Source organism: Eumetopias jubatus, unplaced genomic scaffold (assembly GCF_037043125.1).
Source record: "Eumetopias jubatus isolate StellerSeaLion01/CBP00866 unplaced genomic scaffold, mEumJub1_p1.0 scaffold_5, whole genome shotgun sequence".
Classification (NCBI taxonomy): Eukaryota; Metazoa; Chordata; class Mammalia; order Carnivora; family Otariidae; genus Eumetopias; species Eumetopias jubatus.
The window spans coordinates 59,049,515-59,064,969 of NW_028274811.1; the positions used below are offsets into that span (position 1 = coordinate 59,049,515).

The window sequence follows — 15,455 nt, forward strand, 5'->3', positions numbered from 1 at the left end:
ATCATCTTTACTGATTCTCAGCTCCAGACAACTTTCAGCCAGTAACTGCCAGTCATACCCTAAATCATACCCAAACCTTGTGAACACCCAAAAGTTTTCAATCTCTGAAATATTAAATGCATACAACTCTCTTTCTGATCAGGCTCCTATCCTTCCAGCACTCTCTCAGTTATTCCCACAATACCTATTCCTTTGACTTCTTAAACACTTCTGGTCCCCTGACACTCTATTTTCTTCCCATCAGCCCCCTACTTACTACCTTTACTTTTTTCCCATTCCAGTTTAAATACTATCTTTAAGTACTTCAACATCTTTCTTACCAATAGCCTCAACTTCTTGCTTAGCTGTCATTCATAGCACCCACCTAGCTAAACCTCAATTTTGCCACGTGAATTGATCATTTTCTTCACATTTATAAAAGGACTGCCAAGTGCTGCTGGAGAAAAAGATCAGACTGTTAACAGTCTAAATCAATGATTTCTAACCTCCACTAGGCAAGCCCTCAGTATCATCCAAAAAGGCTTCCTGGTTTTCAGTCAGGACAACAGGCCTTCCCTATTGTCTCTTGCAACTACTTCAGACTTCTGAAAACGTTCGTCCCTACTACCACCTCCTCTCCCACTCTCATCAGACAATCCAACCATTTTTCCCTCTCATTAACAAAAGACTATACACTTAGCCTTCAAATCCAACCTTTTCTCCTTTTCTCTGTAGTGCTCTAGATCTCTCTCTTTTGTTTTCTAACACCATTCTCTACTGCCTCCTTCCAATCAGCATTTAAGCATTCTCAACTCTTTCAACCCTCAAAATAAAAAGCTCCTAAGATTCCATGTGTCCTATCATTCTATCCTTTCTCCTCCCCCTGAAAGCCAAAGTTCTTTGGAGGAATGGTGTTCCTTTACTCACTTCTCACCCATTTGTCAATCCACTGCAATCTGATTTCCCCACACTGTTGTCAGCACTACCACCAAGGTCACCAACAAGTGCCTTATCACTAAGTCCAAGAAACACTTCCTCTGAATTTATTTTACTGGACTATTCACCACAGCAGCTCACACTGCTCACCACTTACCTCCTTCCCGAAACACTCTTTCTTTTGATTTGTTAAAGCAAAACATAGATAAGTTCCTCTTCTTTTAGGAAAAATAAGAAATGAGCTCCTTTAAGAACAATTTAAAAGTAAAAGAATATCTATGTACAAGACTGAAGGTTAAATAAAAAGTTTAAAACAAACACATTTTTACTTCCCTATACCATCTATAATCATAATTCCCAAATCCTTGATATCCACACAGAATTCACCTAGTGCTTATTAACTTCTTTTACTTTTATGTGCTGCAAATTAACGATACTCCATATAATTTAGTAGTTTTAAATGCTTGTGAAATACGATTCAGAGAAACAATAGAGTGAAATTTAACGATAATTTGAAATTTAGCTACATAATTTCATTTGTATTATCGCAGTTGCTCACTTTTCTAAAAGTTTAGTGCTTCTTCCAAGTTAGTGTCTTAATTACAATATGTCCTAAAAGGACTATCACTTTAAGAAATGAACAGGCTCCATATACTAGTAAATAAAAAGAACAAATCATAATACCATATTAAACTACAAAAGCATACAGCTTTGCTTTTAAAATACATAGTATACTGGGGTGGCTGAGCCTGGGTAGCTCAGTCGGTTAAGCGGCTGCCTTCAGCTCAGGTCATGATCCCATGGTCCTGGGATCAAGTCCCACTCAGGTTCCCCCCTCAGTGGGAGCCTGCTTCTCCCTCTCCTCCCTGCTCCTGCTCTCTCTCGCTATCTCTATCACTATCTGTCTCTCTCTTAAATAAATAAATATCTTTAAAAAAATAAAATAAAATACATAGTATACATATATGCAAAAGAAAAAGAAAAGGGAAGATCTGTATTATGTTAACTGATTCTCTCTGGGTGTTGAAATTAGGGTTGTTATTTTTTTAGCTCATCTGTATTTGCTAAATTTTCTATAAGGATAAGAAATATCAGTCCAGTAAGTCTCTCTGTGTTACATCACCAATTTTTCCTCCTCTACATCAGATGGTTCTATCAGCAAACAGGATAATACAGTTTTTCCCATCTTAAAAAAAAAAAAAATCCCTTGACTTAACATTCTCTTCCAAGTACCACTCCATTTCTCTGCTCCCCTATACCCTAATACATACTAACAGGGATTCCTCTCCTCTCCTTTCTCTCTTAAACCCACTCCAGTCAGGCTTTCAGCCCTACCTCTGCACCTAAACTACTTGTGAAGGTCACCAAAATCCTCCACGTTGACAAATCCAAAACTCACTTGTCAGTAATCATCTTACTTGACACTGTCGGTACTATTTGACTCAACTGCTCCAGGAATGCCCCAGGGCTTAGTACTCTGATCTTTTCTCTTTCTACATTCACTCCATTGGTGTCTCATCCAATCCATGGTATTTACTACCATCTATAACCTGATGATTCCCAAATATACATCTCTAATCTGAAACATCCCAACTCATTCATCAACTACCTATTTACTATTTCCACTTGAATATCTAATAAGCATCTCAAACATAACATGCTCAAGCTCTTGATTCCTCTTCCCTTTAAAAACTTCCTCTCACACATCTGGATTTTAGTTAACACCCAATCCCAAACTTACAGCTGTTTAGGCAAAAAACCTTGTGTCCATCCTTGATATCTTTTTCTTTCACATGCCACACCCAAATCATCAGCAAATCTTGTTGGTTCTGCCTTCCAAATATATCCTGAATTTAACCCCTTCTGGATTACTCCCAACAGTCTCCTTGTCATTCTCCCTGCCCTAGATCTGGAGTCTATTCCTAGTTCAGGAAGCAAAGCAATCCACTTAAAACCTAAGTCAGATCACCTCACTTCTATGTTCAAAACCTTCCAATACCTTCCCTTCTCACTCAGAGTAAAATCAAAGTCCTTACAATGATTTACAAAGCCCTATGCAATCTGGTCCCTTACCTTTCTGACCTCCTCACCTACCAACTTCCCCCTTCCTCTCCATTCACTCTACTCCAGCCATACTGGCCTGTCTGTTGATCCTCACACAAGTCAGAAATTTTCCTACTTCAGGGCCCCAGCATTGCTATTTCTTCTGACTGAATACTCTCCCCAAGACAGCTGCATGTCACTTGCTCACTTCCTTCAGGTATGCGTTCCATTAACAAATTCTCAAGGGTACATTTTCCTGACCTCCAATCCAATCTCCATCCTAACGCTTTGTCCTCTTTCCCTGCTTTATTTTTCTCAACGGCACTCCTTATGATCAAATGATCAACCATACACTGACTTCTTTATTGACTGTCTTCCTTCTACTAAAATATATGCTCCATGAAAGCAGGCATTTTGTCCACTACTTAATCCCCAGCATCAAAAACTGTGCCTAGCATACGGAAGGCATTCATATTTGTTAAATCTAGAATATATTTGCAAATTCTATAATTTTTTAAAGTTATTTAATAAACACTGGAAATTTGCAAGCAGGTCCCAAGCACCCCACAGACCATAACCTTTCTGAAGCAGGAAATACAGCTGGTACACAACAGGCACTTATCAGGTACTGAATAACTTCTAAATGCCCATAATGCTCAAAACCCTCCACTGGCTGCTGCTCTGACTCAAAATAAAATCCAAAGGCCCTACACAATCTGGCCCCCACCTTCCAATCTGCCCTCTTTGCCCTCATAGTACTCTTTGCCCTCATAGTACTAACTTCCCCCTCATCCTTCATGACCACATTCTTAATCCAGGCTTTAAGAAATTTTGAGAAAATCCATTCCTAGAGTAAAGCTGGGTGATGGATGTGTAGCTCTGCCAACACATGATTTTGGAACTACCATTATTCATACATCTCTCCCTTGTCCAGCTGCCATGCCAACTCACTCAACTGAAAGATTAAAGACACTGGCCTTCTAATTAGATCAGATCCTATCAGCAATACAAATAATCAGCCCATCAATAGCAGACAATGACTATAAATTGTTCATGTCTGTATATCTATGAACTCTCTCCAACTGATAAGCTAAATAAGTCTTCCCTAAATATACAAACCAATGAACGTTATTCATAATAATATGAAATAAAGGAAAATCATTTCCTTCCTGATTATTCTACTTTGGGTGCTTCACTTTAAATTCTGAATTGGACTACAGGCAATTTGTTTTTGTCAGTAGTTCATTTATATACACAACTACAATACTGTCAAATTACTTCACTAGAATACATTTGTCATTCCATGATCATTTGTAACTTTTCATGCAGTAAAAAAGAACATTTCAACTAACCATCTGTCTCCTTTTTTTGTTTGTTTTAATCATTCATTCTAGTAATGTTGCTCTGAATTCTAAATATTTTTTAGAAATAGGGGCACCTGGCTGGCTCAGTCAATAGAACATCCAATTCTTGATCCCCAAGTTGGGAAAGAGTTTACTTAAAACAAACAAACAAAAACCTGCCTAGAAATATGTCACATCTTGGGATTTAACTCTAAGGACTGAAATTTAAGTATTCCAGATTTTCTCCTTGGATTTCACCAGTTCAGTGATCTTAACATACTCTGTAGCAAAAGATGAATATTTCTTGGCTGAACACTTTTATTAAGGTAAATTGTAAACGTCAGAACTGACTCCTCCAAGAAGAAATGCAAGCTAAACAATAAAATGGAACACTTTTATAATCTGTTGGAAAGCAGGAATCTTACAGGCAGTATTTCATCATTTTGTTCAATGTGGTAAAATCTTACTTGATTTGAAGTATATTTCAAAAATTAATTATAAGAACCCTACTGTACCACTGAACTGACAATCTTTGTAGTTGGCCTTTTATAAAACTGGAAAACTTATTTATGTGAAGATAAAAACAACCAGCTCATCTAGCTGGGAATGTGCTGCAGATACCATTATACAGTTTCTTCTTTCATTAATAGCCATCTTGGAACACATGGAATTAACTAAGTCAAAGATCAATAAAATACTGAAATTGCCTAGAATTTTCTGTGCCCTTTATAAACAACAACAAAAAAAATGGATCCAACTTACATATATAACATGGCAAATATATTGTTAAAGACAATAACATATTTGGACATTTGAAGGACAACAGTATGCAGAAATCATAAGTGGAGTGTATTTTCATACTTGCAACCCTGGACTTATGAGCACAAGAGAATTTACAATGAGAAGCCTGTGCCTCTTCATAATATGCTAATAGCTCAGAGCTCCAACACTTTCAGAATCTCAAACTAAAATGTTTGACATTTCAAAATTCCAGCATTTCCGTTTTCTTCAGAAAAGCATTATTTACATAAGTGAAGGCTTAAAATAAATAAATACCTTTTGGTAGGGATAGCACACTGAAAAGTTGAGAATTATTACACAATTTAATATTAACTATACACTGATAATACTATTAGTTCATTTTTAGACTTATTTCACCACCTAAATTCTAAGTTTCTTAAAGGCAAGATAAAGGTCTTATAATCGCTTTGTATTTTTGTGCTGAAAATACAGAAGAATGAACTACATATATGGAATAATCCCAAATATGCAAATAAACATACCTTTGAACAGTTAGAAGAGAGACTTAAAAAAGTCTGACTGTAAAGTTCACTCAACACTTCCATGACATTTCCAAGTCAATTAACCCTAACACAGTAAAGATTCAAGTAATGCCATGAAGAAAATGGCTATTCTGGAACTAAAAACAATTAAGCCAAGGTGATGCAATAACACATCAATATTGTATAATACAGTAAGGATACCAGACAAGGTTTTCCTTCCGTATGTGGTCCAATGAATCAGTCACACTTTATTTTTTTAAACTAGTTACAGAGACAATAAATATCAGTAGAATCTGAATCATTCGACTGAGTAAAGGCCCTGAAAATATTAAGAAAAATTATAGGGGCACCTGGGTGGCTGAGTCAGCTGGGTGTCCAACTCTTGATTTTAGCTCAGGTCATGACCTCAAGGTCATGAGATCGAGCTCCACATCAGGCTCTGAGCTGGGCATGGGATTCTCTCTCTCCCTCACCTCCCTCCCCTTGCCCTCGCTCTCTCTCACTCTCTCTTAAAAAGAACAAAAAGAGGAAGAAAAATTATAAGCCAAATACTTTGCTCATAAATTATTCCTTCACATGGGGGCAAATGGGTGGCTCAGTTGGTTGAGCCTCCAATTCTTTATTTTGGTTCACATCATGATCTCAGGGTCGTGAGATGGAGCCCCACATCGGGCTCCACACTGGGCTCACACTCCATGCTGGACATGGAGTCTGCTTAAGAATCTCTCTCTCCTTCAACCCCTCATTCCACCTCCCACTCACCCTCTCTCGGTGGAAAAAAAAAAAAGAAAAGAAAGAAAAAATATTCCCTCACATAAATTATACTATCTAATAGAAGCTGAGTTTATGAAATAGATTCTTTTTTTTTTTTTTTTTTTTAAATAAGCTCCTTGCCCAGCATGGAGCCCAGCTTGGGGCTCAAACTCACAACTGTGGGATCAAGACCTGAGCTGAGATCAAGATGTCTGGCGTTCAACTGCCTGAGCCACCCAGGCGCCTCAAATAGATTCTTGTATACAATATTCAACAAATACTCATTTAGAAACTACATAACCTGAAAATACAGGGTGACTGAATGAGATAAAATTATCAATGAGAAATACTAGGACAAGTGAAAAGAAAGTAGAGCAAGCTTTGAACAACAGTAACTATAAAAACGCATTAAATGAGCAAAAATATAGTATAAACCCGAATTAAAATTAAATAATATAAATAAAAAATGGAAACTCACACAAAAAAGTTTGGAACCTCTTATGAGATACAATGATTATTTTAAGCATGTCCAAAATAATACGTTACTACTTATAAAGCACTGACATCTGGAACTGGTTTACCTAAACTCAAGAACATCCTTTAAAAAGGTTACTCTCATTCAACTGCACTTCCATATGCCTTCTTGAATGAGACAACAAGTGGCAGAGATAAAGTCAGATTTGCTATAATTACATAGAAAACACAGATACATGTAATCTGCCTACAAGACTCCACTGAGAAACACTGATACAAAAGGTTAAAGGGTTATATGTAATTTTTGTGGCTGATGTTGTAAAGTTGACAATAAATAAAATTTAAGTTAAAAAAATAAGCTAGGGGCCTGGGTGGCTCAGTTGGTTAAGCAACTGCCTTCGGCTCAGGTCATGATCCTGGAGTCCCAGGATCGAGTCCCGCATTGGGCTCCCTGCTCGGCGAGGGGCCTGCTTCTCCCTCTAACCCTCCTCGCTCTCATGTACTCTCTCTCTCTCTCTCATTCTCACTCTCTCAAAATAAATAAATAAATCTTTAAAAAAAATAAGCTAGGCTTCATTAATGCAATACAAATACACTGATGTAGCACTGACTACATCGTACTACGTGACATAGTATGACTATAGAAATACATTGCAGCCCCCAGCTTGGGTCTAAATCAGCTCTGTGATTCTAAAAAAATGAAAAGCCCACCCCAATTTCAGCAGAAACTAAAAATGCTACCTCCCAAAGTGGTTGAGCAGTGCTGCCTTGCTAAGTTACCGGTTGCTAAGGTCACCCTTTATTGTTAAACCTTTTATTGTTAATGGCCTCTTTTCAGCCTTCATTCTAATTATCCTCATTATACAACTCCTAACACAGTTGACCATTTCCTCTTACTAACTATCCTCTTAGCTACCCCCCTTTTTTTTAACCTTCCTCTGGTGTCCTACCCCTCTGAGCACTCTTTCCCTACTTCTTCCATTCAACCTTAAATGTCAGTGTTCTCTCAGTTTTTGTCTGAACTGCCTTCTTTTTCTAAACAAGAGACGTTCTCCCGGGGCAAGGGGGAGAACTGTAGAGTTCTAAATGTTTATGCCCAAATCTGTCTCATCCGAACATGCATTTTCTTTTGCAACTCTGAGGAACTCCCCCTTTCCTCCACCTGGCAAAAAACTCTGGCTTTAAGAACTAAAATGTCACCACCTCAGTGAAGCTTCCACCAGTTTTTCCAGTGTTAGAAATCGCTTTCAACTCTGCCATCTTATGAGAACCTCACAAAATAGCCAAGTGTCGTAATCTTTCTAGAAAAGATGACATTGAAGTTTGAAGAGATCAAGCAACTTGAACAAGGAAACATTACTACAAGTGGAAAACAGGAACTTAAACTGAAGTTGTCTCACTCCAGGTCCAATGCTCTTTCTAAAACACCATGATACTCTCAAAAGAGATTCGGAAATTTAGTAGTTTTACTATTGTTAAGAAAAATTAGTTTCCTCTGCTTCTTTCTAGAAATTGTTTAAATTACTAAAATTATTCTTAATTACACATAGAGCCAAATTGGTTAAGATAAAAGAACTTCTTTAAGACAAAACAGGAAAATAATTTAGAAAAAAACTAAAAGCAATAAAAATTGACAATTGCAAAAGAAAGGAATACAAAGAAAAATAACTCTTTACTAAATGAAAAATCTGAAAATCCTGAAGCCAATAATCAAATACACAGTCTTGATTAACCAATAAATGATGCATAGGATCTGCTTTTCTAAAATGACGTACAACTCCCTGATTCTGGTTTTATTTAAAGGGAGAAAGAACAAAGAAGGTTGATAAATAAGATTAAATTCAGAAAACAAAATCATCAATAATCCCATCATGAGGAAGTATTTAGGCATTCTTGAGATGGTCAGTGAAGGATCAAAGGACATAAAGCTTTAAGACAAGAGGCCAAAGAGCAGAAGCGAGGAAGAAGTCAGAGAGCTGGGAATCAACACTTTGCAGCCATTTTGGTTAAGAATGGTTCAGGAGAGGGATATCTGGGTGGCTCAGACAGTTAAAGGGCCGACTCTTGATTTCAGCTCAGGTCGTGATCTCAGGGTCCAGGGATCAAGCCCTGCATTGGGCCCTGAGCTCATCAGGGAGTCTGCTTGGGGATTCTCTCTCTCTCTCTTGCTCTCACCCTCTGCCCCTCCCCCTGCTCACACTCTCTCTCTCTCTCTCTCTGAAATAAATAAGTAAGTCTTAAAAAAAAAAAAAAGAAAAGAATGGTTCAGGAGATTCATCAGTGGTTGCTATATATCTAGGAGCTGATAAATTTAATACGGAGTAAGACATCTGCACGGCCTCAAAGTGTCCCCCATGGAATGATAACTGGGGAAAAAATCATGGACAACACCTTAACAGAACACCTTTAGATGCAAGTCTGAGAAAGCCACATCACTGTGGTAGTAAACATAAATTATGAGGAAACACCAGCAAATTCAAAGTGATTAACATGCTGTAAAATAACTGGCTTGTATTCTTCAAAGGTGCCACAGTAGTGAAAAACAAAGGTTAAGGGGGCACCTGAGTGGCTCAGTCACTTGAACACCCAACTCCTGATTTCAGCTCAGGTCAATCTCAGAGTCATGGAACTGAGCCCTGCATCAGGCTCCCTACTCAGTAGGGAGTCTGCTTCTCCCTCTACCACTACCCCCACTCATGCTCTCTTTCTCTCTCTAATAAATAAATATTTAAAAAAAAACAAAGATTTCAGATTAAAGGAGATTAAAAGAGATATAACAACCATATCAAGTACATGATCATGGACTGGATGCTGTACTAGATGGGAAAAAAAAACGCTAAAAATAAATTATTTACTGGGACAAATGACAACACTGAATTAAAGACTACAAATTGTACTGATATTAAATTTCCTGAATATAATGGTACTGCAGTCATGTAAGAAAATATCAGTTCTTAAAAAATACAAACCAAGGTATTAAGAGGAAAAAGATATGATGTATAGAACCTATTCTCCAATGGGTCAGAAGACATAATACGAATGTGTATGTGTCTGTGAGTATATGGAGAAAGCAAGCAATGTAGCAAAAAAATTTTTTAATTAATGAATGTGCAAGTAGTTCTTTGTACTATTCTTGCAATTTGGAAATCTGAAACTATCTCAAAGTCAACCATCAAAAATTAGAGCAGAGCTGGTGGATGAACGCATGGAGGGAGTCAAAAGGTCTAACTTCGTTATAAAACAAGTCATGGGATGTACTGTATAGCATGGTGACTACAGTCAATAACACCGTATTATATAGTTAAAAGTTGCTCAGAGTAAATCTTAAAAGTCCTCATCACAAAAAAAAAAATTGTAACTAGGTATGGTGACAGATGTTAACTAGACTTATTGTGTTGATCATTTCTGAATATGTACAAATATCAAATCATTATATTATATACCTGAAACTAATATAATGTTACATGTCAAGTATACCTCAATTTAAAAAATGACAGCGGAGAAACAGGGTAAGCTTTTTCTTACATAGATTTTGTCATTTGTTTTTTTTAAAAAAGTCAAGAAATATCATGATTTTATAAAAGAATGTAAACTCAAGAGAGATTAAAAGACCACTTCCAGGTGTCTCCTTGCTCCTATACAGTCCCACTAGGTTGCAGTTCAATGTCCAAAATGTTTCTAATTCCTGGAAGCTTCCAGGTAACCTACTGTCTACAGCTGCTTTTCAAAGTTTTAAACTTTTAATGAGTTGTGTGCATTCTCTAATAAAAGCACCATAAATTTCATCAAGTAGTAAGTAACATATCCAAGTGTTTGAGAAAATGGGCTTTCAGATTAGAATGTCTGTGTTCAAGTTCAGAGAGTGCAGTGTTGTAGCTTTGCGATCTTGGACAAGTTAACCACTTGTGCTCCAATCTCTTCATCTGCAAAGTAGAATCAGATAAGCATCTGGTAACAAGCCACTGACGTAGTGAGGAGAATTGAATGAGATAATAAATGTAAAATAGTGTGCACAAATGCACAAGCACTCCGTAAGTGTTAGCTATTTTTATTTTAAATCCAACCTGATTGGTCACCTCAACAGCACTGGTCTTAGTCAAAGCCATACATCTTTCTCCAAACCAGGCCCAAATCTGACAAAATAGGAAATCAGAAACTCCAAGAGGAAAACATCTTAGATGTTAACAAACCATAAAAGTAAATTAATTTTAAGTAAATCACATGCAAAACAGACTGAGGCAGACTTACAGGGTAATTCAGTAGCCGAACATTTTGCTAATACAAGTGTAAAGCTGCAACAAGCCTCCTATTAGAACAATCCATCATCTAAATGCACAGTATGAAAAATGAAATTAGTCATCTTACCTGAGAACAAGGGGGGGGGCAGAAAACTGTATTCCACATGCTGTCTATAAGATTTCAGCCAGCTTAATACAATCAAAATTTATCAACTACTAGCAACTTTGCAGACTGCCCGATCTTATTAGTAAAGCTTAAATTAAATTTTAATTATACTCTTCTAACACCTGCAAAGCCATCAGCACAGCTTTCACTTAATTTAGCATGAATCTAGTGACAGCCTATTATGTGACCGACCATAGTAATAATGAAACATTAAAAATAAGAAATGTAAAAATGATTACAATATAATATAAAGTTATCAGAATTCTGTAAGTTTAAAACCTCTCCCACCAAAAAGTTTGGGGAGGTTTGCTCTCCATTTTTCGATGGTACTTATTTTTACTTTCAAAAAACTATACACTGTTTAGTATTTGTTTTTAAAATTCACGTTATTAATTTGTAAAACTTTAGAATTTATTCACAGTCACACTCTAAATATTCTCTACTCAAATGCTTATTACTGTGTTTGGAATTGAGGTTTTTTTTCTCTGTAATGCAAAGGATATTAACCAAGAACATGAATGTTCGTATAAACGGTTTGTCCATTCATAAAGCGCCTAAAACACCTCCATGCTCCTACACTCCACGGTCAGGGAATAGTTTCCCATAAGCAACAATCACTCTAACGCGCCCTTTTAACTCCCCAAACACCTCCTCTCTCACCATAACACGCGCAATTCTCCAAGTTTGATCTAGGCAAATGTTAAATAAGCTAGAAGTGTTTGTTCACAACTGAGATTCCTGTGCCCCAGCCCAGACCAACCCAATCAGTCTTTACGAACGAGACCTGAACCTCTCCAAACAGTTCTTTTCTCACTAAAGTTTGAAAACTACGAGAGACCCCCCACCCACCCACCCCACTCTCTCCAACGACTCCCACCACTCCCAAAAAGACCCAACCCCATCCCCCAGCGGGAAACGTTACCGCCCGGCCCCGGAACGGTCCCAGGGCGACCTCACCCTTCTCCCGGGAGCCCAAGCCCGGTGCCTGCGCCTCCGGGGTCCCCAGCTCCTCAGTCCCGCCCCCACACCCCCAAACCTTTCTCCTCACTTCTTCAAATCGCTGCTAAAGAGGCCGAAGGCGCCCGAGGGGGAAATGGTTGAAGTCGCCTCCTGACCCAGTTCCGTCGCCTCCCCTCCTCCTGACTGCTCATTGTAAGCGAAGCTATTGCTGGACATTGCTGCGGTGCTGGCTAGGGTCCGGTTGGTCCGGCCGAGGGTTCTCTCTGAAGGGCTACAGTGCCGAGGACCAGGAACAAAACTACTTCTCGAGCGGAGGGGCGCGCGCAGGCGCTTCCGGACTCGTCACGGCTCCCTAAGCCGACCTGGCGGCCCACCCCCTGCGCATGCCCAGTGCTCAGGCTGACCGGAGCCCACCGTCGGCCTCTCCAGGGCCTGACTGGATTTCCCTTCTCCGGGTTTTTGAGGTGGCTGAGAGGCTCTGAGCCAGGCTGTGCGGAAGGGAAGTCATGAAGGAGCCGGGCCTCTCGGCTTTTAAAGTTTTTTTTGGAGAGAAATAACCCCTTGTGTCCGTTTTGATCCCTTAAGAAGCCTTCCCGAGCCCGGACACTTTTATTTGACTCTTGCTGTAAACCAGTAGCATTCAGGTTTCTTCTGAAATGCCGTTTAACACACCTGATCAAGTTTCCCAAATCCATGACGATCACTTTTCCTTTTGTGGGCCGGTTTGTACTCTTCTTACTCCAGCCCGTGTTGCCTTACTTTCACAACCGCCCCACGAAACCCTCTCCCAGATCTCTCCACTTTAAGGAAACCTCTCCAGACTGTGCCTTTGGAGATCCACTGACAAGTGTTCATTCCTGTGAAAGCTTTGAATGAAAATCCAGGAGCCAGCAGTTCCCAGGAGCTAAAGGAGTTCTTCCCGCTGGCCTCTGGCTACCGTAAATAAAATAGAGCCACATCAGGTGCCTGGAGTAGTGTCTCTTCTGGACACGTCTTTACTTATTTCTTTCTCGCTGTTAGTACTCCCTAACATCTATTAGGGATGTTGCACTGAATGTTGCCTGGCCCCACAGCAGCACTAGGTAAAGCCTTTTTGCAGGCATAATTTCCCCCAGGCTGCCGGCTCAGAGAAATTTCAGAGTCTTCCCTAACTTTCCCTATTCTTTCCCTTCTGGGCAGGCATTGAAACCTCGAGACCCAGAGGCCAGAAACTGTCGTAAGTCCAGTGAAACACAAATTGGGGGCCCAGCCCCTGAGGAGGAGGGTGGAGCCTGTTCAAGGATCAACTCCTCAAAAGGCCATGCAGAAATTCATGAAATACCATTGCACCCCTGTTAAAATAACCAAAATCTGGAACACTAAAACACTAAATGTGATACAATAGGAACTCTCACTCATTACTGGTAGGAATGCAAAGTGGTACAGCCATTTGGAAGATAATTTGTCAGTTTCTTACAAAATTAAAGTTATTCCTAGCATACAATCCTGCAGTAACACCCCTTGGCATTTACCTAAAGGGGAAAAATATACCCACGCAAAAACTTGCACATGGATGTTTATAAAAGCATTATTCATAACTACCAAAACTTGGAAGCAACCAAAATGCCCTTCAGTAGATGAAAGAATAAGTAACCTGTGGTCCATCCAGACAATAATATTATTCAGTGCTAAAAAGAAAGGAGGTAACAAGCCATGAGAAGACATAGAGGAAACTTATGTGCACATTACTAGGTAAGAGAAGCAAATCTGAAAAGGCTACATACCAGATGATTCCAAACGTATAACATTTTGGAAAAAGCAAACTATGGAGACAGTGAAAACATCAGTGGTTGCCAGGGATGGGAGAGGGAAGAGGAGAGATGAATAAGCAGAGCAAGGAGGAATTTTCAGGGCAATGAAAATACCCTGTACCATGCCATTATAATAGATACATGTCATTATACACTTGTCCACATCCAGAGAATGTACAACACCAAGAGTAAACCCAAATGTAAACTATGGACTTTGGGTGATAATGATGTGTCAATGTAGGTTCATCAACAGTAACAAGTGTACCACTTTGGTGGGGGATGTTAATAATGGGGAAGGCTATGCCTGTGTGGGGGTAGGGAGTACATGGGAAATCTCTGTACTTTCCTCTCAGTTTTGCTGTGAACCTAAAAATGCTCAAAATAAAAAAACAAAGTCTTATTTTAACAAATGAAAATAAATTTTAAAAATAAAGGCTACACTGTTACTGTGTAAATACCCATGACCATGACTGAGTCTTTAGTTGGAAAGGAGGGAACATCCTCCCAACTTCATAGTCTGGGCAAAACTTGACAGGTTTTTATTTCAGCTGTTAACATACCCCTCCAGAGATGCAATGATGAAATTTGTTATACGTCAATATTGATGATATTGATCAATTTATGTAACTGTACCTATTGCTGATTATTCATGACGATGATAATGATGATGATCATAGATATACTTAATAGATGGCTTATTATGTACTAAGCACAGAAGAGCTTGAGGACACTTCCTGCCAAAAGATTCTAATACTATATTCTAGAAATATAAAACTAGTAGCTACATAGTTTGAGATCTGTTTCCTGTCTCTTCAGAATTCAAAAACCTTTTATATAGTCATGAAGTTTTTGACAGAGGAAAAAGGTCATACTTCCAACCAGAAGAAACAACAGCTCTATCAGGACCAAAGGATTATCCTTTGATGACTGTTACCAAGCCAAAACCAGATTTTCTGTTTTCTACCAGCATAAACAGTATTTCAGGATTATTGTTGAGTAGGCTATGTTTTTTTCAAAAATGATTTTTCCCCTAACATTTAAAGAAATTTTTATTGAATTCTCTCATTTCAGTTCTATTCAACTAAATTCTCATGAAAATAGGTGTTAAGTTTGGTGCATATATTTTCAAACTTGTTTTCTAAGCATAGAAAAACAAACTATATATGTGTATGTATATTTTGCCAAATGTCAACTTCAACCATAATACGATTTTGTATCTTAATTTTTTCTAATATATTATGTATAATATATTAATGCATATATTAAAATGTATAATATATTAATGTTTATATTATAATGTATAATATATTAATATATATACATACACATTGTGTGTATACATAGTGTGTATATTTTCTCTTAATATAGTATGTATAATATATTTGTATCTTAATTTTTTCTCTTGATATATTATGGAAATCTTTCCACACTGATATATACAGTTACCTCATTGTTTTAAACAATAACATAATATTCATTTTATAAGTGTA

At 38.2% G+C, this 15,455-nt stretch overlaps 1 protein-coding gene across 2 annotated transcripts in view; it reads right to left on the bottom strand.

Moving 5' to 3' along the window:
- Positions 1-12,524, bottom strand: part of AP3B1 (adaptor related protein complex 3 subunit beta 1) — a 259,009-nt gene extending 246,485 nt beyond the window's left edge. The window contains exon 1 of one of the 2 annotated variants that reach the window (XM_028114478.2): positions 12,264-12,524. In XM_028114478.2, coding sequence (XP_027970279.1) covers positions 12,264-12,391 — 128 coding nt within the window. In that variant the 5' untranslated portion in view covers positions 12,392-12,524. The remainder of the gene's footprint in view (positions 1-12,263) is intronic. The other variant, XM_028114479.2, reaches the window with a different exon arrangement.
- Between the last annotated feature and the right edge of the window lie 2,931 nt (positions 12,525-15,455).